This window comes from Drosophila kikkawai, chromosome X (assembly GCF_030179895.1).
Source record: "Drosophila kikkawai strain 14028-0561.14 chromosome X, DkikHiC1v2, whole genome shotgun sequence".
Lineage (NCBI taxonomy): Eukaryota > Metazoa > Arthropoda > Insecta > Diptera > Drosophilidae > Drosophila > Drosophila kikkawai.
Genome location: NC_091733.1, coordinates 27,484,371 through 27,508,153, shown reverse-complemented (window position 1 = coordinate 27,508,153; position 23,783 = coordinate 27,484,371). Strand labels below are relative to the sequence as shown.

General features: G+C 45.0%; 5 protein-coding genes across 10 annotated transcripts; 4 read left to right on the top strand and 1 right to left on the bottom strand.

The window, feature by feature from the left end:
- The first annotated feature begins 102 nt into the window (after window positions 1–102).
- On the top strand, window positions 103–8,729 carry Hmt4-20 (Histone methyltransferase 4-20). Of its 4 annotated transcripts, none has more exons than XM_070288731.1 (4): window positions 103–1,025; window positions 2,869–3,655; window positions 3,726–5,394; window positions 7,721–8,729. In XM_070288731.1, the coding sequence occupies exons 2-4, from the start codon at window positions 2,882–2,884 to the stop codon at window positions 7,864–7,866; spliced, it is 2,589 nt and encodes an 862-aa protein (XP_070144832.1). In that variant the 5' UTR covers window positions 103–1,025; window positions 2,869–2,881; the 3' UTR covers window positions 7,867–8,729. The 4 variants fall into 4 exon arrangements, with proteins under 4 accessions (XP_070144832.1, XP_070144831.1, XP_017024243.2 ...); XM_070288730.1 differs by lacking the exon at window positions 7,721–8,729 and adding an exon at window positions 5,450–5,995 and having other exon boundaries at window positions 104–1,025; XM_017168754.3 differs by having other exon boundaries at window positions 107–1,025; window positions 3,726–7,857.
- A 1,202-nt stretch (window positions 8,730–9,931) lies between these two features.
- Window positions 9,932–10,824, bottom strand: Roc1a (Regulator of cullins 1a). The gene is made up of 3 exons (XM_017168663.3): window positions 10,638–10,824; window positions 10,456–10,483; window positions 9,932–10,385 (listed from the first exon to the last, which is right to left on the bottom strand). Exons 1-3 carry the CDS (start codon window positions 10,713–10,715, stop codon window positions 10,165–10,167), a joined length of 327 nt encoding a protein of 108 aa, XP_017024152.1. The 5' UTR covers window positions 10,716–10,824; the 3' UTR covers window positions 9,932–10,164.
- Window positions 10,825–10,891: 67 nt separating this feature from the next.
- On the top strand, window positions 10,892–11,857 carry MED4 (mediator complex subunit 4). Its single transcript, XM_017168672.3, has 2 exons — window positions 10,892–11,209; window positions 11,276–11,857. Exons 1-2 carry the CDS (start codon window positions 10,973–10,975, stop codon window positions 11,813–11,815), a joined length of 777 nt encoding a protein of 258 aa, XP_017024161.1. The 5' UTR covers window positions 10,892–10,972; the 3' UTR covers window positions 11,816–11,857.
- A 159-nt stretch (window positions 11,858–12,016) lies between these two features.
- LOC108076104 (mitochondrial potassium channel ATP-binding subunit) lies at window positions 12,017–14,883 on the top strand. The gene is made up of 5 exons (XM_017168828.3): window positions 12,017–12,217; window positions 12,322–12,688; window positions 12,769–13,785; window positions 13,850–14,455; window positions 14,526–14,883. Exons 1-5 carry the CDS (start codon window positions 12,168–12,170, stop codon window positions 14,733–14,735), a joined length of 2,250 nt encoding a protein of 749 aa, XP_017024317.1. The 5' UTR covers window positions 12,017–12,167; the 3' UTR covers window positions 14,736–14,883.
- Window positions 14,884–15,123: 240 nt separating this feature from the next.
- On the top strand, window positions 15,124–23,629 carry LIMK1 (LIM domain kinase 1). Of its 3 annotated transcripts, none has more exons than XM_070287934.1 (7): window positions 15,124–15,329; window positions 17,111–17,770; window positions 18,010–18,075; window positions 18,167–19,409; window positions 19,474–21,040; window positions 21,097–21,452; window positions 22,091–23,629. In XM_070287934.1, the coding sequence occupies exons 2-6, from the start codon at window positions 17,157–17,159 to the stop codon at window positions 21,381–21,383; spliced, it is 3,777 nt and encodes a 1,258-aa protein (XP_070144035.1). In that variant the 5' UTR covers window positions 15,124–15,329; window positions 17,111–17,156; the 3' UTR covers window positions 21,384–21,452; window positions 22,091–23,629. The 3 variants fall into 3 exon arrangements, with proteins under 3 accessions (XP_070144035.1, XP_017024260.1, XP_017024261.1); XM_017168771.3 differs by having other exon boundaries at window positions 15,124–15,367; XM_017168772.3 differs by lacking the exon at window positions 18,010–18,075 and having other exon boundaries at window positions 15,124–15,367.
- The last annotated feature ends 154 nt before the right edge of the window (window positions 23,630–23,783 follow it).

Genomic DNA, 23,783 nt, shown 5'->3' with positions numbered 1-23,783 from the left:
TAAAAGTAATTTTTGGCCTTTACCAAATGGCCGCCCTTGAATATTATTTGTATTTATTTTTCCATTTATAATATTAGTGAATTTTTAATTAAATAATCAAGAAATACAGAATTGCGCGATGTTATCGCCCTTGTCAGAAAACCATCGATAGATACCGGCTGGCTGAAGCCACTGTTGTTATCGATAGCGCCATCAATTGTTCGGTTTGTCAGCTCTATCGGGTGGCGAAAAAAAAAACGGATTTTCGGAATATCGCGGAAAATCAACGCGAAAAAAGCAGATCGCAGCGCCCCAAGTCGAGCTCACTTTGCTAATTTAATCAACGCAGGCTCCACAAATGCAGGGACACAGGCGCGCTGCCTCCACGAGACGTCGCCAGCGGTAGACGCGAGAATTAAGTAGTTTCTGCCAGGTGAAGCGAGGCGTGGAGAAGAGGCAAGAAAAAGGCATACATACATACACACGTACGCACGTACAAACGCGTCGACGTCGCCGCTGCGAAGGAATATATGTATCCGGACGTGCGTGTGTGTGCGTCCACAAATCCACATACACAGACGTGTGGTGGCTGCAGCTTCTAGCAGGAGAGCCAGGAGAGAGGTAAAGAGCGAGCGAAGAGAGCTATGGACGACGGCGTTTTGATGTTTTGGGAACAAAGGCGTTAAAATGATTTGCCACCGCACCGGAGTCGCCAGCAACAACAACGTTAGCAGCAGCCGGGACGACTCCAAGCCCACCAGCACGCGCTCCAGCATCAGCTACGGCCCACTGTGATATATTTTGGATACGAAGCCAAAGCTAAACCATCCAATCCAATCCAGCAACAACATTAAACAAGCCCGTGTACGTGCCGTTTGTTGTGAGTGTGTTGGTGTGTGTATGTCTCAACAAAAAGCTGAAAAAGACGCACGCACACAGACGAAGTGGACAAAGCATCATACATTGGAGCGACAGAGAGAGATAGGAGAGGAGTGGGGAGCCGAGAAGCAGCAGCCAGTAGCGCCTTAGTGAATAATTCATTTAAGGTAAATGTTTAAAACAATCGAATAAGTGCAAAAGAAAATCAAGAAGTATAAACATATCAGAGTGTGAGTGTGATTGTGTGCCGTGTGTTGGTGCGAGAGTGTGTAACAGGCGCCGCCATTTTTCGTTCCCATGTAACGAGCGCTGCAAATGTTCGTCCAGGGTTGGCAAGGTGCCGAAAGCTGCCAGCTATTGTTCCAAGAAGCGTGAAACTTATATGTGGCTTGTTTAATTTTTTTTTTTGTGTTCTAATAAACTTGTGATTCTGTTTTTTGTAGCAGTCACCAGTCTATAAAGATACTAATAATTATAAAGCCGATTCCCAGACATTTGGCAACCCTTTTTCAGCTGCTCACCTATTCTCACTGCGCATATGCTGCTCTCTCGCTCGTGCATATGGGTGCGTGTGCGTTTGCGTGTATACATGTGTGTGTGTGCGTTGTAAACAGCTGAGAGTAATTTGCAATCGAAATCCATTCAGAACAATTCGGGCAGCAACAAATATCAATTTCCAACAAAGTTCGCACACTTGCCTAGCTGCCACCCACTGCTCTCCCCCCTGCTATAAGTCTTCTTTTATGCTATCCCATGATCTGATTACTTCTGCCAAACTGACTTTTGTACACAAACCAAGAGGTGACGGCGAAAGAAGCTGAAACTAAAACCGAAATTAAAGCTAAAGCTAAAACGAAAAAGAGTTTGGCGTCGGCGTGGAGCAGCGATAACTGTGACGTCGCCCAGTCACAGTTATATTGTAACGCCGCCACGCCGCGCAGCTTCTCGCGAATCGGAAAGGCGGACAAGAACATGCAAAATTGCAAATTGCTGATCGCTGCGCATGCAAATCGATAATACGTTTTTTTTGTTGTGTCCGCATTTTGTTCCTTTCCTTTTTTTCTTCGTTTTGGCTTTTGTTTTTGGTTGCCTTTGCAAACACAAGCGATGGACATTGAGTGAGCGAGCGGCATAGCAATAATGTTCAATACTTTTAGTTGGCCTCGTAAGTGTGTGTGTGCGGGTGGAATATCTGGAATAAGTGCAGGATTTTCGTGGATCGATATGGTCTTTTTTTTTTATTGTTACACATGTGCTTGCCAAGTTAATTGATTTTTTTTTGCACGTGTGTGTGTGCGAGACTTGTCTGGAGTGGGAGAGAGCCAGAACGAGACTGAGAGAGAACGAGAGCGTTGTCTGTCGACGACCCCATCAGCAAGCAAGCAGTTACACCTCTCCCTCGCTCTTTCGCTCCCCGCTGAAGCTGTATGCGTAAAAATAAAAAAATAATAATAATCATATTATTTTGTGTGTGTCAGAAAGAGATAAGTAAAAGCTGAGGTGTTGTACAATGTGATTAGTGCCAAAACAGCTGTTTTTTGCCACCCCCTTGACTTGACACAACTGTAGATTAATAATTTCTGCAAAACTAGCCTGTATTTCGGGGCAGTGAGTGAACGAGAGAGAGGAAGTGTGTGTATGTGTGTGTGTGTGTAAGTGCTGCAAATACTTTGCACTTGTCCTAGTCCTGCTGCAAAACATATGCTCTCTTTCTCTAGCACTCTAGCTATCTCGCTTTGAACCATGTAACCCAAGAACAGATGGCGTTGCCAGATGCTAGGAATAAGAAGAATCAACAAAAAAAAAAAAAAAAACAGCTGATAATTTGCCAAATGGAGAATTTTAAAATTAAAAAAATATTTTGTTAAGGTTTTCTTTATGTTTAAAAATTTTTATTAATTTTTAATTTTAATTAATTTTTTTAACCAATTACTAAATCTAAAAATAAAATTAAAAATAAAAAAAATTGAAAATCTCATTAATCCTAATTTTTTTTTTTACCACTTTCAGACTGTCCTGCAGAATGGTCGTCGGCTCGAATCACACGCGTCGCGGTGAAACTGGCAGCAGATTTACAAGCAACAACAACAATAGCAGCAGCTCCAGCGGCTCCACAGCAGCCTCCTCGGCCAGCAGCAGTATAACCACCAGCGCAACGTCTTCACTAGCCAACAACCCCAGCCCCAATCCCAATACAAATCCCACGGCGACGGCGGCGTCAGCGGCAGCGGCAGCTCTGTTGTCGTCAATGTCCCACAAAGGTCATGTTCCGCCACCACCAGCAGCACCACCATCCGCGCAGCAGCAGCAGCAGCAGCATCAACAGCAACCGCCGCCGCCGCATTCGAATCCGCACCAGCAGCAGCATCCCCATCATGCCCACTATCAGCAGACGCATCACCATCATCACTCGAATGGAGGAACCGCTGGATCGGCTACAGGTTCGGGAGGATCATCATCATCATCATCAGCAGGTGTTCTTAATGGCTGCCATAGCAACGGCAGCGCCGTCAGTCGTCTGTCCCAATCCACCGGAATGTCGCCGCGCGAACTATCCGAGAACGATGATCTGGCCACATCGCTGATCCTTGATCCGCATCTTGGTTTCCAAACCCACAAGATGAACATACGCTTCCGGCCGCTTAAAGTGGATACGCAGCAGTTAAAAGCCATTGTTGATGATTTTATACACACGCAGAACTATGATGTGGCCATACAGCGGATCTACGATGGCCCCTGGATACCGCGCCACCTCAAGAATAAGAACAAGATAGCCACCAAGCGGTTGCACGATCATGTGAGTATCAGAATGATGATTTTATTGAGGCAATAAACTTATAATATCTATTATTCCTTATCCCTTTTAGATCGTTCGTTATCTGCGGGTCTTTGACAAGGACAGCGGCTTTGCGATTGAGGCCTGCTATCGTTACTCGCTGGAGGAGCAGCGCGGCGCCAAGATAAGCTCAACGAAGCGCTGGTCAAAGAATGACAAAATCGAATGCCTAGTGGGCTGCATCGCTGAGCTGACCGAATCCGAGGAAGCGGCTTTATTGCATTCGGGCAAGAATGATTTCTCGGTGATGTATAGCTGCCGAAAGAACTGTGCCCAGCTGTGGCTAGGACCGGCTGCCTACATCAATCATGATTGTCGTGCCAATTGCAAATTTTTGGCCACCGGACGTGACACTGCCTGCGTTAAAGTGCTGCGCGACATTGAGGTGGGCGAGGAGATAACCTGCTTCTATGGCGAGGACTTTTTTGGTGATTCAAATCGTTACTGTGAGTGCGAGACATGCGAGCGACGGCATATGGGTGCCTTTGCCGGCAAGGAGGATGGCCTAATGCTTGGTCTTAGCTCGGGCCTAGGATTGGGTCTCGGTTTGGGCACCGGTGGTGCCGGCAATGGCGGTGGCTATCGTCTCCGTGAAACGGATAATCGTATTAATCGCATCAAGAGCCGTGCCAATTCCACCAATAGCACCTCGAACAGTAATAGCAACACGAATGATTCCACTGGCACCAGCGAGAGTAGCAGCAGCACCACGAATGGTGGTGGTGGAGGAGGAGCAACTGCAGCAGCCGCAGCAGCGGCGGCACCTGCTTTACCTCCAGTTACTGGCTCCGCTTTAACGTTACCATCTCATCAAGGCAAGGAGGCCACTGCCGCCGTCTCTCTTCTAGAGAAAAAGTTGCCAACGAATGTGGTTGTCTCCCCGCTGACAATGAAGGAGCTGCGCCAAAAAGGCATGACCAAGTATGATGCCGAAATGATAATGGCCAATGCTGCGTATCAGCAGCAGCATCATCATCACCAGCATCATTTCCACCACCACCATCATCATCATCATCACCACCATCAGCAGCACAATCATGGCCAGCATGCTAGCACCGGGGCCGAGGCCACGGCAGCCGTGCAGCAGATGGCCATGCAAAAGCCAGGAGGAACGGGAGGCGGCGGTACAGGAACAGGAGCAACCACAACAGCAACAGCAGGCGTGGCCAGCGGAGCAGGCTCCGAAGTGAATGGCAGCAACAGCGGTCGCTCCAGCAGCCTGCGCAAATCGATGCGTGTGAATAGCACCAGCAGCAGCATTTCCACAGCCTCCACCGATGAGGTGGTGGTGGTGCCGCCTCCCGTTACGAGCACATCACTGATGGTCCTGGTGCCACGTTGCAAGCCCGCGGAAATTGCAGCTTTGCTCAAGATGCGACAGCAACGCCAGCTGAGACGCAGCGAGCGGCAGAAGGAGAAGCAAACGGATAGCGAGAGCAGCGATGCCAGCGAGCAGCAGCACCAAAAAAAGAAGCGAGAAAGGGAGCGGGAGCAGCAGCAGCGCAAAATGTTTATACTTTCGGAGGAGGAGCAACAGCAGCCGCAGCAGCAGCAGCAGGAGAAGCGTGTGACGCGTAACAGTGCGGGAAGAGCGAGTGCTGCTGGAGGAGGAGGATTGGGAGCCAGATTAGCCACTGCCCAAAACAATAACATGGCAACCAACAGCAGCAGCAGCAACAACAAAGCAACGATTACAAATTGTAATAATCATAATAGTACTAATAGCAGTAGAATTAACCATAATTCTAATCTTAGCGGTAGACTTAGTGTTAAATCAAAGAAGCCAGCACCAAGTGAGGCCTCGTCCACATCCTCAACCTCAGCCACATCCTCAGAGCAGCAACAGCAACAGCAGCAGCAGCAGGCAACGCGTCGCAGTCGCAGCCACAGTCCCGCCTATAAAAAGAACCTTTTGGCCAGCTTCGATCCTCCCAAGGAGCAACAGCAGCAGCAGCAGGAAGGAGCCATACCCCTCGTCAAGCAGAAGCGCAGTCGCCGGGCGGCCGCTTTGGCAGCAGCCCAAAGTATACACTGTGATGCCTTGGGAACAACAGCGGCGGCGGCGGGCGGCGATCGTGGAGCCTCTAATAGCCAACGAAAGAGATCTAATGCTGGAGAAGCTGCTCCCCTTGCCACTGCCAACTTGGAACCCCTGCTAAAGACGCCGGAGCGCAGGCTAAAGCTTACCTTGCGCATGAAGCGTTCGCCCATTCTGGACGAAGTTATTGAGTTGGGAACGAGTTTGAGCAACGATCATCGTCACTCGATGCGGCACAATGGCAGCGTCTTGGGCCGCAGTGGGGCAACAGCAGCAGCAGCGAGTGGAGGTGGAGGAGGAGGAGCAGGTCTGCAAGGAGGAGCTGGAGCAGAAGGAACTGCTGCAGGCAGAGCATCAACGGATGGTGGAGGAGCATTGAATCTAACCAGCAGCAGTAGCTCCAATGGCATTGAGTATGAGATATTGCGGATGGAGGGCATCTCGGAGCATGGCAACGATGATGACGAGGAGGAAGAAGATACAGAGGAGGAGGAGGAGGAAGAAGATACAGAGGAGGAGCAAGAAGATGAAGAGGAGGAGGAGCAGGAGCAGAGTCAAGTAGAGGAACAAAAAAAAGCACCTGAAGAGGAAGAACCAGAGCCGCCACACTACGAGCCGCTGGCCAAAAAGCAAAGAAAAAAACAGCGCAGTAGGAGCAGGAGCTGCCAGCGGAGATCGCCGGCTCCCAGCAACAGTGTTGTGTACGGCACACCGCAAAAGAAGCGACTCCGCTTGATCTTTGGCAACGAGTCCCACACCATAGACATTCCACCAGCAGCAGTAGTAACACCACCAGCAGCAGCAGCTGGATCAGAGGGCACCGTTGATGAGCTCAATAGCAGTGGCGGCGGCGATGATGAGTCCTTCAATGCCTCTTATGCCAGCAGCACCAGCCTGACGGTTAATACCTCCTCGCAGACAACCAGCAGCAACAGTGCCGCCAGCACCAGCACCAACACATCTTCTGTAGAGGCCGTGGATTCGTCCAGTGTTGTTCCAGCCAATGCCACCGCTGCCCAATCGCCATCCTCCACCACCACCAGCTCCTTTCAATCGGCCTGCACGTCGACCACCAACAGCAATAGCTACTTTCCCAACGGGAGCAAGCAGCAGCAGCGCGAGGAGTCCTATGCGTTGCACTATTACCAGTTGGGCAAGTTTGCCAGCACCTCGAGTCCCGGCCAGGGACAGGCCATAGTTAGCAGTAGCAGTGGTTCAGGAGCAGGAACAGCAGCCACAGGAGCTGGAGGATTCCTGAGCATGCCCAAGCATACATTTGGCACTTGTGCCCTGTTGGCGCCCACTAGCTTTGCTAGCCTCCAGCAGCAGCAGCCGGCGGCACAGCAACAGATAAAGTCCAGCGGAGGAGTAGGAGGAGGTGTGGTGGTGGCCACTTCAACATCCACAACTCATCTTAACAACAATCATCATCATGGCCAGAAATAACCAACGACTGATCTCCAAGCAAATTGACTAAGCTCAAGGAAGGAGGAGGAGGAAGAGGAGGAGGAGGAGTGGAAGAGGAGCAGCAGCAGGAGCAGGAAGAGGAGCAGCAGGAGCAGGAAGAGAAGCAGGTGAAGAGCAACACAACAAGGGAGATGGAGAAGGAAAAGAAGGCCAAGGAGGAGGAGCCTTGTTGCACTGCTGGCGTGTTGCGTTGCCTCTGCTGCTGACCTGTAGCTACCATCCCCCCCCCTAGACTAAGCCCCCTAGACCTTAGCCTTAGCACACACACACAAGAACATATATATTAGCTATAGATCCCCTATATAAACCCCTTGAGGAAGGCAAGCAGAAGAGCAGGAAAGCAGGATATATATGCCACATTTTGGATATATTTTTATATATATCTGATGATAACCTTTCTTTCTTTCTTTGCTTTCTTCTATTTTCTCTCTCATTGTGTGTTGTCTATGTTGTGTGTGTGTGTGTGTGTGTGTGTGTGTGCGTGCGTGTTTGTGTGTGTGTGTGTGCTTTTCTTTTTGCAGATAAAGTTGGAGAAGATTTAAAGCATAAAAGTAGCAACAGCAGCAGCAACCGAAGGAAGCGGAAAAGGAGCCACCACAGCAGCGGCAACTTGATAGTTAAAAAGCTAAGAATAGAATTAAATCGCATACAAATCATGTACTGTTGAGACAGAGGGAGACACAACGGTGGAGCAGGAGGAGGAGCCATTCAACCATAATTTAAATAATAAAATAAAGTAAATAAACAAATAATAAAAAACAAAAATAAATAAAAGCCATGCAAGAGAAAAACACAAAAACAAATGCAATTAGCAGCGGTTTTAGACGCCTTACCAACCTTAATGTTAACTTTATAAACCTTATATATATATATATATATATAAATATATATATATTTACAAAAAAATACAGATCGATATATATATATGAAGGATATACTTTAGAAAGTCCCACAAGAGCCAACCATATAGCGCAGCAACCAGCAAAACCAGAAACAACAACAACAGCAATATATAAAATCAACAACTCAATTTTAAGTAATTATATAAACACAACAAAATATATATAAATAAATGCAGAGGGAAGAAAGCTAAAAACACAATAAACCCGAAAATATAATTGTATATACAAAAAAAGGCGAAAAAGAATTACAACAAGTTGAGAGAGAAATAATAATAAAAAGCAAATACAACTAATGATGGGAAATATATTCTGAAAAGGGAAAGAAAAAAGAGAAAGAAAGAAAAGGAAAAGTCGAAAGGATTCATAGGGGGTCTATCATCATCTATCCATTCATCCTGCTCACACACACACACACACCCATCACGATAAATATATCATGAATACGATTTTGTTTTTATTACGATATATAAATTTCTTTTTTTTTTTTTAATTATGATTTATTTTTAGTTTATTTTTTTGTGTTTACCATCTAAGTTTTAATTGTAAATTAGTTTAGTTGTATAATTATACATAAATCATATTCGGATATGCATATATATTATATATACTTTATATTCATACTGTGTAACTACTGTGTATTATTTCCTAAGAGACACTGCAGCAGCCGACAACAACAACATTCATAAATAAACTAAACAAGAAAATTAAGTTTTCTTTTGCAAAATGCATGTTCGTTTTCTTTTGCATTTGCACTCCACACCGAGTTTCACGTTTCTATCAAGGCTTTTCAGCAGATCATCATCACAGAGCTTTTGCTTTTGTGTTTTTAAGAGTTCTTTTTATTATATTTATTTTCATTGTTTATTTTTTTTTTAATTCAAATAATTACATTTTTTTTCTTTAAATATTTAAATTAATTTTTATTTTAATTTAAATAATTAAATTTATTTTATATTTTAATTTAAATAATTAAATTAATTTTTATTTTAATTAAAATAATTAACTTTATTTTATATTTTAATTTAAATAATTAAATAAATTTTTATTTAAATAATTCAATTTATTTTTATTTTAATTTAAATAATTAAATTACTTTTTATTTTAATTTGAATAATTCAATTTATTTTTATTTTAATTTAAATAATTAAATTAATTTTTATTTTTATTATTAGTGTTTTTTTCCCCTACGTTTTTTTTTTTAAATTTAAGCATTATAGAATTTTGAAAAAGTGTTTTTTTTTAAATAATTTTTGGGAAAAAATTTTAAATTAAAAAAATCTATAACTCAGCTAAAAATTAATTAATTTCAATTCGGAAAGTTGTTCTAAGTTAGTTTTTGTATTATTAAAAAAACTGCATACTTTATTGAAAATATTTTAAAATTAAAATTTTTTTCAATTTTTCATAATTTTAATGATGTAACCCCTTATCAAATTTTGAAAAAATGGGTACATTTTTTTTTTGGCAAACAAGGCTAGATGGACTCGGCTGTTAATGCTGATCAAGAATATATGATTTATGGGGTCGGAAATGACTCCTTCATTTAAATTTTTGAAAAAAAATTAAAAATAATTAACAAATTTTTAGATTAATATTTTAAAATATATATTTTTTGCCTCAAACTATTTGCTCTATATATGTATTCTTAATTTTTTTTTTTAATTTTCCTTAAAGTTACTTGATTAAAATTTAATATTTATTTATGCTTAGCTAACTACTTTCTTTTTTGTTTGTTGAACCTTGGAAGTAGTTACTTGCTTAATCTTCAAGAAAAACAAGAAAAATAATTACCAAAATTTCCCTTTTCCCCAGTAAAAATGACTCCTGAAATTACGCTTCACTTCTCCAACTTGTACATTTTTTTTTGTTTATTCCGTAGCGTTACAAAAAGGTTTCCTGTTGTTCTTGTTGTTGTTTTTTTGTGTGTGTGGTTTTTCCGGGAAAGCAACTTCAGCCGCCATGTGTAGCTCTCTCCCGTGCTCGCTTAAGATCTAAGAAGGTATTTTTTATAGGGTTGTGGCATGCATCGCATGGTGGTGCATCATCGTTCCCGTGACTCCCGTCTAGTGACCATACTTCTGGAAGTCCCACTCGCGGTTATCCAGGGGACAGACCTGACGCGTCTTTAGCCAACGGGAAATGCAGTGAAAGTGGAAGGCATGGTTGCAGACGCCCCAGGCCACGGTGCACTCCTCGCTGGTGGCGGAGGCCTGGTTGGCCTGGCACTCGATGCACAGATCCATGATGTGGTTCCTGCAAATGGCGCAATTGTCCACGACAATGTCTAGGGATACGGCGGAGCGTTAGGAAGTGTTGCTGTTAGGCAGTGGCTTTGGTAGCTACTTGGTACTTACCCCAGGCCCAGAGAGCCACGGCATTCCACTGAACGAGGCCAGGATGAAAAGAGTTCCAGAAATGCAAGCAGGGGAGAGGGAGAGAGACAAAGAGATCGGATCAATGAAATTTCCCTCAAGGCAATGACCGCCGGAAAAAAAAAACGCTGACTGTGTGCGGGGCCTCACTCAACCAAACTTACCTTCTTCACCTCGAAGCGCTTCTTCTCGCCCTTGTTGCTGCTGGAGGGCACCTCGTACTCTTCATCATCGACCTCCATCCTGGCTCTCTGCTAATAAGTTTTCCCTGCCTTAAAAATGCAAAATGAATTTGCAAAGTTTAGCAAAATGGTCGAATTTCCTGAGAAGGTAGATAGAGATGAGCCAAAGGCGATGAAAACCAATCGATACTAGCTATCGATAAGGTTTTACTTTGTGAGCATTTTTAACAATCGATAACTTTCTATCGACTTCTTGACAGCTTGTAAATGAAAATAAAATTGCAAACCGGCATAAAAGTCTGCAAATTAGCGAAATAATGTCCTTTCACCTGAGCACCAAGGAGCGCCTGCTCCTCCTAATCGACGACATCGAGATAATAGCCAAGGAGCTGATCGAGCAGGCCCACCAGAAGGTATCCAGTACAGAGTTGGTGGATCTGTTGGACTTGCTGGTGGCCAAAGATGAGGAGTTTCGGAAAATGCTAGAGCTGGCGGAAGAGCAGGCCAAAGTGGAGGAGGCCATGGACAAGTTGCGGGCCAAGGTGGAGGTGCATGTAAGTTCTCATCTTATTTTGTAGTGGTTTACAGTTTGTCATTATAACTTGTCCCACACGAATCAGGACCGTGAAATACAGAAGCTACAAAAGTCACTGAAGGATGCCGAGCTCATCCTATCCACAGCCATATTCCAGGCTCGCCAGAAGCTGGCCAGCATAAATCAGGCCAACAAGCGACCGGTTTCCTCCGAGGAGCTAATCAAGTATGCCCATCGGATTAGTTCCGCAAATGCGGTCAGTGCTCCCTTAACCTGGTGCATTGGAGACCTACGACGACCATATCCCACGGACATTGAGATGAGAAACGGTCTGCTGGGCAAATCCGAGCAGAATATCAATGGAGGACCTGCCACGCATCAAAACAGTGGGATTCCCTCCGAGCAGCAACGATCTCTGTCCGGCAGCGCTGGTAGCGGCAGTGGTAGTGGGGCGGGCGGCGAAGTGCCGAATGCCTTCCAAAATCAATTCAACTGGAATCTTGGTGAACTACACATGACCATGGGCGCATCGGGGAACACTGTGGCCCTGGAAACTCGGGCCCAGGACGATGTGGAGGTCATGTCCACCGACAGCTCCAGCTCTAGTTCCAGCGACTCGCAGTAGAATATAATCTATTATAAGCTAGACAATAATTAAAAGCATAATTCGTACAAAAAAAGGTTGAAACATTGAATTTTTTCTATAATTTAAAATTTGTGCAGAAACTTCAAGAGAGCGAGCGAGAGGTAAACAGTTTTTAGTATTTTTTCACATTGTAATCGATAGATTAATCGAAATTGCAATGATTGTTTTGGCTGAAAAAGTTCAAGGTCTGGTCACACTGCCGCGCCAGCCAAACAACGGCGAACAAAAACAAAAACACCGCTCTGATGCCTTAGCGCTTGCGTTTTTCCTTTTTGTTGTTGTTGTTGTTGTTATTTGCCAGCCACGCGAGACGAGAGAGGAGAAGCCCCCGATGCTGCGCCTACTCGTGTCCAACTGCGGTCGCAGCAGCGACCTGTTCAGGTGAGGATGATGCTAACCACGCACCTGACCCTGGCCCGCGCCTCGCCTTCGCCTCTCTCTCTCCCGGTTATGTCATCATTCCAACGGCTCTCTCTCTCCCTCAGTCGCCACCTGCTCCAGCCCACGCAGCAGCCACTGCCACGCCTCCAGAATGCCGCCCGCCTGATGAGACAGCACCTCCGAGGTACGAATGCCAAGGCAGGAGCAACGTCCACAACGCCCGCTGGTATTCCTGCCACTCGCCTGCTGCACACCACACGCCTCCTTCTGTGGGGCGGCGGTAGTCTCACCCTGGGACTGGGCGCCCGCTCCTGGTGGGCAGGACGAGGGCACATTGTTCACTGCGAAGGCAGCCGGTTGGCAGTAAGAAAAGAACCGCTGGAGGAGGATCAGGACAAGGAGAAGTTTGACTGGCTGCGATTATGGTCGTATCTGGAGCCACATCTCTGGGAGCTGATCGGTGCCGTATGCGTGAGTAGTTTGCCTTACAAAGCCAAGAGCTATTCCAATCACTGGTTTACTTACTCCTCCTCCTCCTCCTCCTCCCTCAGGCCGCCCTGATAGTGGCCTATATCAATATACGCATACCAAACCTGCTCGGCGACCTGGTCAACACGCTGGCCCGTTATGCCAACACCTATGTGACGGATCCCATCAACAACTCCTTTGTGAAGGATGTTAGCAAGCCGGCCAGCAACCTGTTGAGCCTGTATATGCTCCAGTCGGGCTTCACCTTCATGTACATTTACCTGCTGAGCCGCGTCGGTGAGCAGATGGCGGCCAAGATGCGGCAGGATCTGTTTAAGCAGATTGTTGTCCAGGACATTGCCTTCTTTGATGACAATCGTACGGGTGAGCTGGTCAATCGTTTGACCGCCGATGTCCAAGACTTTAAGACCTCGTTCAAGCAGTTTGTGGCCCAGGGTTTGAGGAGTGCCGCCCAGCTTATTGGCGGCAGTATATCCCTCTTTATGATATCGCCACACATGGCGGCCATAGCCCTGGCCAGTGTTCCCTGTGTGGTCATGTTTATGTCCTATCTGGGCAGGAAACTGCGTTCACTGAGCAAAAGCTCACAGGCCCAGGCGGAAAGGGCCACGGGTGTGTGCGAGGAGGCGCTGGCCAACATACGAACAGTGCGTTCCAGTGCCTGCGAATACCGCGAGATGCAGCTGTTCGAGACGGAGACCAACGAGGCAGCTAAACTAGCCCAGGAACTGGGCTATGGGATTGCCATCTTCCAGGGACTCACAAACTTCTTCCTCAATACTTTGGTGCTGTCCACCCTGTTTATGGGCGGCCATCTAATGTCCACGGAGAGTTTGTCGCCGGGTGCTTTAATGGCCTTCCTGGTGGCCTCGCAGGGTGTGCAACGATCCCTGGCCCAGGGTTCTATACTCCTCGGAACCATGATCAGGGGCATGACTGCTGGGAGTCGGGTCTTTGAGTTCCTTTCGCTGCAGCCGCAGGTGGAGCTGCTGCGGGGTTATGTGATACCGCAGGAGCGGCTACATGGCGAGATTCGTTTCGAGAATGTCTCCTTTGCCTATCCCATGCGACCGGATCATGTGAGTGGCAAGAGGAATCTCTCTGCCTTTAAAGAAATCTCTTATCTTTTGTGTTTCATTTCAGGTGGTGCTCAAGGACTTTAGCCTCACGCTCCGCCCGGGCCAGACAGTGGCCCTGGTGGGAGCCAGTGGCTCAGGAAAATCCACAATAGCCTCGCTGGTGGAACGTTTCTATGAACCCACTGCGGGCAACATCAAGCTCGATGGCTACAAACTCTCGGACATTTCACCTTATTGGCTGCGTGCCAATGTTTTGGGCTTCATTGAACAGCAACCGGTGCTTTTTGGTACCTCCATTCTGGAGAATATTCGTTATGGCAAGCCGGATTCCAGCGAGGATGATGTCTTTGCTGCGTCACGCCTGTCGCAGTCCCATGACTTTGTGACCGCCTTGCCCGAGGGCTATGCCACGCATGTGGGCGAGCGTGGCACCCAGTTGAGCGGTGGTCAACGGCAACGCATTGCCATAGCCCGAGCTTTGTTAAAGAATCCGCGCATCCTGATACTGGACGAGGCGACGAGCGCCTTGGATGCCACCAGCGAGGCGGAGGTGCAGCGGGCTTTGGACACGGCGGTGCAGAATAGGACGACATTGGTGATAGCTCACCGGCTGTCGACGATACGAAATGCGGATTTGATAGTGGTCCTTGACCAGGGACGTGTGGTGGAGGTAAGAGTTTTTTGGAAATCAATTTAAAATTATTTATTTTAATTTCCATATTTTTTTGTTATTTTTTCAGACCGGCAAACATGACGAGCTGATGGTCAAGCGCGGCCTATACTTTGAGCTAGTGCGCCAGCAGGAAAGGCGTGAAATCCTGGAGCAGGTAGATGCCGTGGAGGAGGCGGTGGCCGTCAAGGAGCAGCAGCAGTCTGCGCCCGGTGAAGCGCCGGCGACAGTGGGGGGCAGCAGCAGTTCCAGCGGCAGGACAAACACCGCCCAAGGCTAAGCGATTTTAGGCAAATTGTTGATGATGATGATGATAATTCCCTCTAAATTTAGTTGAGATTGTTTTTGTTTTCACCTCTTTTTTTATTTTTTTCAAATGACAAAAAAAAAAATGGTAAGGATAAGTTTACAATAAAATAGACGCTGAAGACAGTATTGTTTTTGTTATAAAACCAGTATTTCATTGTCATAATCAAACAAACATTTAAAATTATTTAAAAAAAAAAACTCAAATTAAAAAACTTTAATTTTTTAAATGAAAATAAAATTAATTTCAAATTTAAAAGCGCCCTCTAGCGTCTTAATTTCGATAACACCAAGAAAAAATACCAACCCGTGAGGTGACTATCGATTGACTGCATGACCAAGTAACAGGTTGGGGGCCCCAGTAACGCTCATCTCTAGTGCCCCAACGCTAGTTTCATTTTTGTTTTTTTTAAACAAATGAATTTTTTGTTTATTGTTTGAGTTCGGTTTCGGCCCTTGCCAGTTTTGCTGTGCGCGTATTTAATTATTTTCGGCAAATCGCATGGCGTAAATTGTGTGGCGGCGGGAATCGTTTTTATTTTCCCAGAAAACCCAACAAATGTACAATGTGCGTTAAGTCAACAGCAAATACAAACGAGCAATTATGTAAGTGTGTGTGTGTATGCGCGCTGTATTTGCTTTATTTTTTTTATTGTACAACAGACCAGTTGTTGCTATTGTTGTTGCTGTTGGAGCTGCTTTGGGGCATTGCTAATGTCGTTGTTGTTCCCGTTCCCCCACTCACATTTTCGGGCAGTGTGTTTTTGCTGTGTTTGTATGAGTAAGCGTGAGCACCTGTACGAGTACTCGTGTGTGTGTGTGTAAGCGCTGAGCGGCCGCACAGTGGGTACATTTGGGAGTTTTTCTCTCATAAACTAAACAAATGAAATGTGCTTGAATTTGGGCTGCTTTTGCGCATTAATTGGATTAATTAACATAAATTGTTGTTAGTTACAGTTGATTAAACGCAGTAACTATAAAAGCGATTAGTCAATTAACATAAGGTTGGCTTGTTAATGCTTTAAAAAACTATTAAATTAAAAAAAAAAAAATAATAATTAAAGCCTTAGAAACAATAGCTACACCAATTAAATGTTTATAGAATTGATGAATTCTTTCCCACCTGCCCATTGTGCTTAGGCCGGTAGTGTGAGTGTGTGTTTTGATGGCGCATTCGTCATTGCCCTGGCGTTTACGGGGGCAGGAGCGGGGGAAGGTAAGCACAACAACTACAGTTAGCGCTGCAGCGCCCATGGCTGCTCCATGCCCTCCCCTTTTTAATACCCTTGCAGGGTATTACAATTTCAATCAGAAACTTCTAAAACAGTGAAGAAGTCATTTTCGACCCCATAAATCATATATATATTCTTGATCAGCATCAACACCTGAGTCGATCTAGGCATATCTGCAAGAAAAATAAAATGGCCAATTTTTTAAAAATGTTATAAGGGGTAACATCGTTAAAAGTGCCGAAATTTGAAAAAAATTTTAATTTTTAAAAATTTTAAATAAAGTACATAGATTTATAAACCTTAGAAAAACTAGCTCAGAACAGTTTATCGAATTGAAATTAATGCATTTTTTGCCGAGTTATGATATTTTTACATTTTAACCAAGATCTAAGATTCTAAGACCTAAGATTCTAAGATTTAACCAAGATCTAAGAAGATTCAGGCTCTACGGAAATTTTGTCTTAATTACTTAGAAACCATTTGTATCTGATAGTTTACTATTTATTTATATAATTTATATTTACAAAATACATTTGTTCATTAGTTTATATTTAATTATTGCAATCATCGATTGGCAAGTTAAGACGCATTCCAGCGAAGGTAAAGCTGACTCAGGATCGTAATCTATATCGTGGCGATATGGTGTGTCCAATCAACTTCCGACTTACGTATTTTATATACATACATGAGTTAGGTTATATAAATACTTAAATTTTATTGTTTTTCCTTTTGGCAGAGTGTTTAAAAAAAAGCTTTAAGAAAACAATAGAATACAAAAAAATAATTAAAGCGGGATAATACTATATAAATCGATAAATCTTTTGTTTAATTTACATCAGATATATCCTATAGCTGTCATTAGCTATTGAAATATGCAAATTGAAACAAGGATATTGATTGATAAATTATAGAAATCAGCTTGCTGACACTTTATTCCATCTGTAACCGACGTTTGTTATTTATGATACGAGATAAGTTACATTATGTGCTCAGTTTCTTTATATAAATATTATGAGATACTCCTGTTGCTCCACCCTTCAAGTCTATGATATATTTGCTATATTTAATGCCTACTCCGTCATTCGCTAATCCCCCTTCATTGCTCCATTTTCCACAGTTATAACTTAATCTTGGCCGATTCCACAACAAAAAAGGAAATAGAAATGGAAACAAAACATTCCATGTATCATCAGCAACGCCTTCGGCCGAATGGCGGAGGAGGGCGAGCAGGAACCAAAGCAGGACCAGGTCCTGGAGCCTCACTATGCGCCCACTGTCGTGGCCAGTTGCTGCCGCATCCCGAGGAGCCCATTGTAATGGCCCTGGGTCAGCAGTGGCACTGTGACTGCTTCCGCTGCTCCGTGTGCGAGGGTCACCTGCACAACTGGTACTTTGAGCGCGAGGGTTTGCTCTATTGTCGCGAGGATTACTATGCCCGGTTCGGCGATGCCTGCCAGCAGTGCACGGCCGTCATTACGGGTCCTGTCATGGTGGCCGGTGAGCATAAGTTTCATCCTGAGTGCTTTTGCTGTGCCGCCTGCGGATCCTTTATTGGCGAGGGTGAATCGTATGCCTTGGTTGAGCGATCCAAGCTCTACTGTGGCCAGTGCTATGGGAAGCGATCTTGCCAGCCGGCAGATGCCAAGGCAAGGATCACGACGGCCGGCAAGCCGATGCATTCCATTAGGTTGGTGGAGATACCCAAGGATGCGACTCCGGGACTGCGGGTGGATGGTGTAGCGCTGGACGATGGCTGTCCCACTGTTCGGATAACGGAGTAAGTATTAATATTAACAGTGAACTCCTCATTCTTCATTATGTTTATACCCTGAATCCCCTTGAGGTAGCTGGGAAAGCTCTCCCTTAACGTTGACCCGCTCCTCTTCAAGTCTCTGTTTCATCTACTAATCCCGCTGGTGGCTCTCCACTGGCGCCTCCTCTTTCTGCATTCCCCCCCCCTAAAAACATGCTTACTAACATAAAAAAAAAAAAACAAAAAAATGAATTTGGAAGCAGCTTGTTCTGCAAATTCTTCCTCTGGCTGACCTCGATGGCGGAGCAGTGCTGTGGTGCCTCCTATAGGTAACCTCTCCATTAAAATGATTACCTAAATACCAGATCCAAGCTCCCCCAATTAACCCCCTGACCCTACTCTATCCTCTATCCTCCCAAGGATCGATGTCAATCTAACCAACCTGCACATTGGCGACCGCATCCTGGAGGTGAATGGAACACCTGTGAGTGATTCTTCGGTGGAGCAAATCGACAAGCTGATACGCAGCAATGAAAAGATGCTACAGCTGACCGTGGAGCATGATCCGGTGCAGGTGTGCCGCTCCTGCAGCCAGGCGGATATACAGCGAGCCTGTTCCGCCTCCACCTTGATCCTGCCACTGAGCACCTCGGCCTCCAGTGTGGAAGTTGGTGGCCGCGAGCGTTTGTATAAGACACCCAATGGTGAACCCAATCAGGGCACCAAGGCGCGTAAGCTGCGACAGGCTAGCAATGCCTCGGCCACCACCATACCCGTGGCAGCGGCTGCCATGACGCAGCTAAAAGAGAAGGAACGCTGCTCCAGTCTGTCCAAGCTGCTCGACGAACAGCATCAGGCGCAACAGCAATCGGCGCATCCGCAGCTCTACGATCTGTCCAGGACGCAATCCTGTCGCGTTGTCCAGAAGCCACAGCGAATCTTTCGTGCCTCCGACTTGGTCATTGGCGAGAAGTTAGGCGAGGGCTTCTTTGGCAAGGTATTCAAGGTCACCCATCGGCAGAGTGGCGAGGTGATGGTTCTCAAGGAACTCCATCGGGCGGACGAGGAGGCCCAGAAGAATTTCATCAAAGAAGTGGCCGTCCTGCGATTGCTCGACCATCGGCATGTCCTCAAGTTCATCGGTGTGCTCTACAAGGAGAAGAAGCTGCACATGGTCACCGAATATGTGGCTGGCGGCTGCCTCAAGGAGCTAATACACGATTCCGCCCAGATTCTAACCTGGTCGCAACGGGTATGCCTGGCCAGGGACATTGCCTGCGGGATGAGCTACCTCCATTCGATGAACATTATCCATCGAGATCTCAACTCTATGAATTGTTTGGTGCGCGAGGATCGTTCGGTTATAGTGGCGGATTTTGGTCTGGCACGCAGTGTGGATGCACCGCGATTACCTGGTGGTATGCCTGCATCCTCCTCCTCCTCCAGTGGCCAGGGAACGCCGGCTGGCGGCGGCTATGGATCTGGTGCTGGCAGCGATGCGGCCATGTCACCGGGCGGCACCCTAAGGCGCAGCAAGAGCCGGCAGCGCAGGCAGCGCTACACCGTGGTGGGCAATCCCTACTGGATGGCACCCGAGATGATGAAGGGTCTCAAGTACGACGAGAAGGTGGATGTGTTCTCCTTTGGCATCATGTTGTGTGAGGTGAGTGTGTAGCGAGGAAAGAGCCTCTCCTCCTGGTTATGTTTTCAACTTTCTGGGTTCACAGATCATTGGACGCGTGGAGGCTGACCCGGACTACATGCCACGCAACTCGGACTTTAGCCTGAATCAGCAGGAGTTCCGCGAAAAGTTCTGCCACTCGTGCCCGGAGGCCTTTGTCAAAGTGGCCTTTGTCTGCTGCGACCTCAATCCGGATCTAAGACCCTCCTTTGAGACCCTGCACATGTGGCTGCAGCGGCTGGGCGAACACTTGGCCGTGGAGCGTGTGCCGCCGGAACGGCTGCTCCATGAGATTGAGAACTTCCAGGAGTGCTATGCCAGCTCCGAGGATGCCTTGTCGCCCACCTCACAGCGCAGTTTGGACAATCTGGATCAGTTGGTAAGTGAACCTCTCCAGGAAGAGGAAAAGTCTACGGAAACGGAGACGGAGAAGGAAAATCTGGTGATACGGCCGCAGGATATACCAAAATCACCGCATTTGGGGAAGGATTTCTCGCCGAGCGGCGAAAGACTGAGAGATAGCATGCGGGCGCGTCGTCGCCAGCGTTTTCTGGGTGCCCAGGAGCAAAGACGCACCCTCACACCCGAAACGGAGTCCAAGGAGCGGGCTTTGAAGCAGGCTTTGCGCAAATGCCGGCCCTTTGGGGAAAGGGGCTACCTGGTGGATCTGCGGCCAGGTGGTGAGCTGCAGCTGCAGGATGTGCGCGACTTGAATACCTATTCCGATGTGGATTCCAGCTGCGACACCAGCTTGAATTACCTGGAGGTCAACAGTCAGCCGGCAGTAGCTCAACAGGAGGAGGAGGTGGTGGAGGAGAAGGTGGAGGAGCAGCAGAAGCCTTCACACAAACTGGAAATGGTGGACACGACTCCTTCCCCCCACCGCCTGGCCATCGAGGATATGCGCAACCGTTTGCATCAATGCCGCAGCATGTTCGAGCAACTGGAGGAGGAGAGCAGACGGAACCTCAGTCAGACGCAACACACCATGCGCAACTTCTTCAAGACACCGCCGGTGGCCTTGAAGATGTTCCAGCGCCTAGAGCATGAGGCCGCCGCCCTGAATGGTGGCCACAATTGTCCGCCGCCTCCACCGCCACGCACCCAGCGCATCAATCAAACGCCGATCTTTGGCCGTCGCAATCCGCCAGCGGTAGAAGCTATGGATAAGCAAAAGCTCCAGCAGGCCGAGTCCCTAGAGCATTTGGCTACCAAGCCAGCACCGGCGCCCAAAAGAAGCAAGGCAGGCACAACAACAACAACAACGACAACAAAAACCGTGTCGGTAAGCAATCCAAGCAGTAGCCAACCTCAGGCACTCTTCCTGCCGCCCAACGCTCCAGACTGGCTGCCCAAAAAGCACAGGCTCACTTTGCCCATACCCCCGCCCACGCATACCCCGACAACGCCACAGCGAATCGGCAGTAGCAATCACCGCCTGCCGCCGGCCAGCAACAGCAAGGGGAAGCCACTGAAGCCAACCTCCAGTCGGACAACCGCCAACAGCAATAGCAACACCTCCTCGCCCACCAGGAGCAGCAGCAGGCCGGGATCGCCCAGCAAGCATCTGGCGCAGAGGCATACCGCCGCCACGGCCCAGCGACTGACCAATGGTAAGAAGAGCTTTATTTTTGGGTTAATTTCTAGTCTAAACTTTGCTTCTATCCAGTGACTGCAACTCAACAGCAACAGCAGCAGCAATCCTCGAGAACAACACGCCTGAACATTCTCAGTCCGGAGAAAGTGCATCGCCTGGGCGCTCGACTCACGGATCAGAAGCAAAAGCTTCGGGAAGAGGCAGCCAACGGCAGCGGCAGTGCCTCCCAGGGAGCCAGTAATGGTGTCCATCGGTCTAGTGCAACTGGAGGAGCAGCAACAAATCCGGCGACGGGTGAGAGGAGACGAAGAGCAGCACCACCGCCGCCTGTGCGTACGCATTTCAATACGCGTTGCTAGCTAGCGGAAATACTGGGGCAGCTCGGGAAGCTGTTCCTCCACTCAGGGAGCTCATGTAAAAAGGCTGTGGTAAGTCTTAAGGCATAATATATACATATATACTTAGCAGGAGAGCTGGAAATACTTTGATTTTTTATGAATATATATTTTATTTTTTAAACTACATCGATTATAATCGATTTATATCGAAAATTGATATAACTTAAATTATAATTATTATAAATATGGATCGTAGATTTTTCGTTTTGTTTTATATAAATTTTATATATTGATATTTGTATTAAAATAATTTGAATAAATAGATTTTCGATTACATATATATATAATTTTTTTTAAATTTACAAGTAAATCGATTTTTTAATCGAAAACGAAAATTATTTAAATTATTTAGATCATAGATTTTTCATGTTATTGTGTTTTTGTTTGTTATTTATTTTATTGTTATTTTTTTTCTATTATTATTTTATTATTATTTATTGTTTCTTTTATTTATCGATATTTGTATTTTAATCATTTAAATATATCGATTTTTATATATTTTTGTTAAAATACATATAAATCAATTAAAATCTTAATCGAAAATCATTTAAATTAGATGGATTTACATCATAGATTTTTAATATTATTATTATAGGAATTTTATCTATCGATATTTCTTATTTAAATAAAATTTGCTTGTGTTCTTTACCATTTAACTTTTCCCACAGGAAGCCGGACAATTCAAAACAGTTGCACTGTTAAAAAGCGCACATGCAGCACGCCCTTTTCCCCCCTAAACAAACTGAAAACATTCCAACAAAACAAATCAAGAAACCCACTACGAAAAAAGAACAAACGAATAGCGAAAGAAAAGCGAATAATCGACACTTGGATTACCGATCAATTACAAAAATAAAAGCTACAAGATTCCATTAAGCAATTACGAATAACGAAATCGACGACAGTTTTAAAAAAAACTGTCAAAAAAAGAAAAAAGAGAGAGGCAGCTAAATATAACAGAAATGCTCAATAAGCCCAACGAAAACTGTTATACCCAGCTCTCTATAAAGTGTTTATTTTTTTTCAAATATTTTTTTTTTAGGCTTAAGCTGATGATTACCGTTATAGCGAAGGTTAAGTGCCTGTTAAGCAAGTAAAATTCAACAAGTTGCAATATTTACATAACAAATTGTATAGAAACCAAGCGAATAATTATAGTATTTAAGATTACAGGGTATTATATAACAGCGACTACTACTGTTCCGACTAACTTATCTGCTAACCTAACGAGAACTCAACTAAACTGCTAAGCAATTACTTTTTAAAGCCACTATAAGGCCCGGTTTATGTATTACCTAAATAATTGATTAGGCGGGTAATATAACAGACAGGACCTCAATGAAAAGGAAGAGAAAGATATAGAGAGAGAGAGAGAAAGAGAGGAGAAATGAAAATTGTGCCATGAAGCTGAGCGAAAGAAGAATCTGAGGAAAGGAAAGGGGATAACCCACCCACAAAAACAAAAACAAAAGACAAACGACAAAGGAACGAAAAGAACTTGTATTAGGTAAATTGTGGTTTACATATTTTTTTATATACATATATATATAATATATATTCCATAATTATATAGATTAACGATAAACGTATTCCATGTTAGTGCTTAAATCTAATTTATTATTTATCGTTTCACCCCATTTCATGAACAATAATTAACCATGCTAAGGGTACACATTTTTTGTATTGACGAGAAAAAGTCTAACTTGTAAAGTAAAAAAAAAACAAAATGCAATAAAAATATAAAGTTATATAAATAATTATACGAAAATGTATTGCTCAAAGGCGATTTAAGTTTTAAGACAGACACACACACAATGCTAACTGTTATACAAAACACGCACACGCTCAAGCCTAATAACTGTTATACTGTTGAAACTGTACTTTATATATGTATATGTATCCACTATACAGGATCGAATTGAAACGCTTTGCCATTAACAGCTTCTGTATAACACTTGAGCCTTGCCACTGTTATGCGCGCTGTTCCACTTAGGCCAGTATAACAGTGACTCCGCCCAACTGTTTTTAGCATTTAATAATCTATTATACACAATATACAAACAACAAATATGTGCGATATTTTTATATGCTGTTAATAATGAAAAATGTAATGTGTTGTATTTCGACTACCCAGCTTCCCATTTTTTGTTTTTATCTAAAAAACCCTCCGTGAGAAAATAATAAATAAATTTAAAAAAAAAAAAAAACTGAATGAAAAGAAAGCGGTTTGTGTAATTATTGGAATAAGTTTATAACAGTTTAGGGTGAGTATTTTTTCGGTGATTTAATAAAATTATTCTCCTTAAATTTTGAACACTAATTTTTAAATGTTAATTACAGTTTGGAAATGTGTTTTTAATT

Bases quoted from the DNA above. Each gene is read 5' to 3' on its own strand.
- Hmt4-20 (XM_017168754.3), top strand. From the start codon at position 2,882: ATGGTCGTCGGCTCGAATCACACGCGTCGCGGTGAAACTGGCAGCAGA. The intron at 3,656-3,725 runs GTGAGTATCAGA...TATCCCTTTTAG, and splicing joins CCAAGCGGTTGCACGATCAT to ATCGTTCGTTATCTGCGGGT.
- Roc1a (XM_017168663.3), bottom strand. From the start codon at position 10,715: ATGGAGGTCGATGATGAAGAGTACGAGGTGCCCTCCAGCAGCAACAAG. The intron at 10,484-10,637 runs GTAAGTTTGGTT...GGCCTCGTTCAG, and splicing joins AGCGCTTCGAGGTGAAGAAG to TGGAATGCCGTGGCTCTCTG. The intron at 10,386-10,455 runs GTAAGTACCAAG...CCGTATCCCTAG, and splicing joins CGTGGCTCTCTGGGCCTGGG to ACATTGTCGTGGACAATTGC.
- MED4 (XM_017168672.3), top strand. From the start codon at position 10,973: ATGTCCTTTCACCTGAGCACCAAGGAGCGCCTGCTCCTCCTAATCGAC. The intron at 11,210-11,275 runs GTAAGTTCTCAT...CACACGAATCAG, and splicing joins GGGCCAAGGTGGAGGTGCAT to GACCGTGAAATACAGAAGCT.
- LOC108076104 (XM_017168828.3), top strand. From the start codon at position 12,168: ATGCTGCGCCTACTCGTGTCCAACTGCGGTCGCAGCAGCGACCTGTTC. The intron at 12,218-12,321 runs GTGAGGATGATG...TCTCTCCCTCAG, and splicing joins CGCAGCAGCGACCTGTTCAG to TCGCCACCTGCTCCAGCCCA. The intron at 12,689-12,768 runs GTGAGTAGTTTG...CTCCTCCCTCAG, and splicing joins AGCTGATCGGTGCCGTATGC to GCCGCCCTGATAGTGGCCTA.
- LIMK1 (XM_070287934.1), top strand. From the start codon at position 17,157: ATGGAAACAAAACATTCCATGTATCATCAGCAACGCCTTCGGCCGAAT. The intron at 19,410-19,473 runs GTGAGTGTGTAG...CTGGGTTCACAG, and splicing joins TTGGCATCATGTTGTGTGAG to ATCATTGGACGCGTGGAGGC. The intron at 21,041-21,096 runs GTAAGAAGAGCT...GCTTCTATCCAG, and splicing joins GGCCCAGCGACTGACCAATG to TGACTGCAACTCAACAGCAA.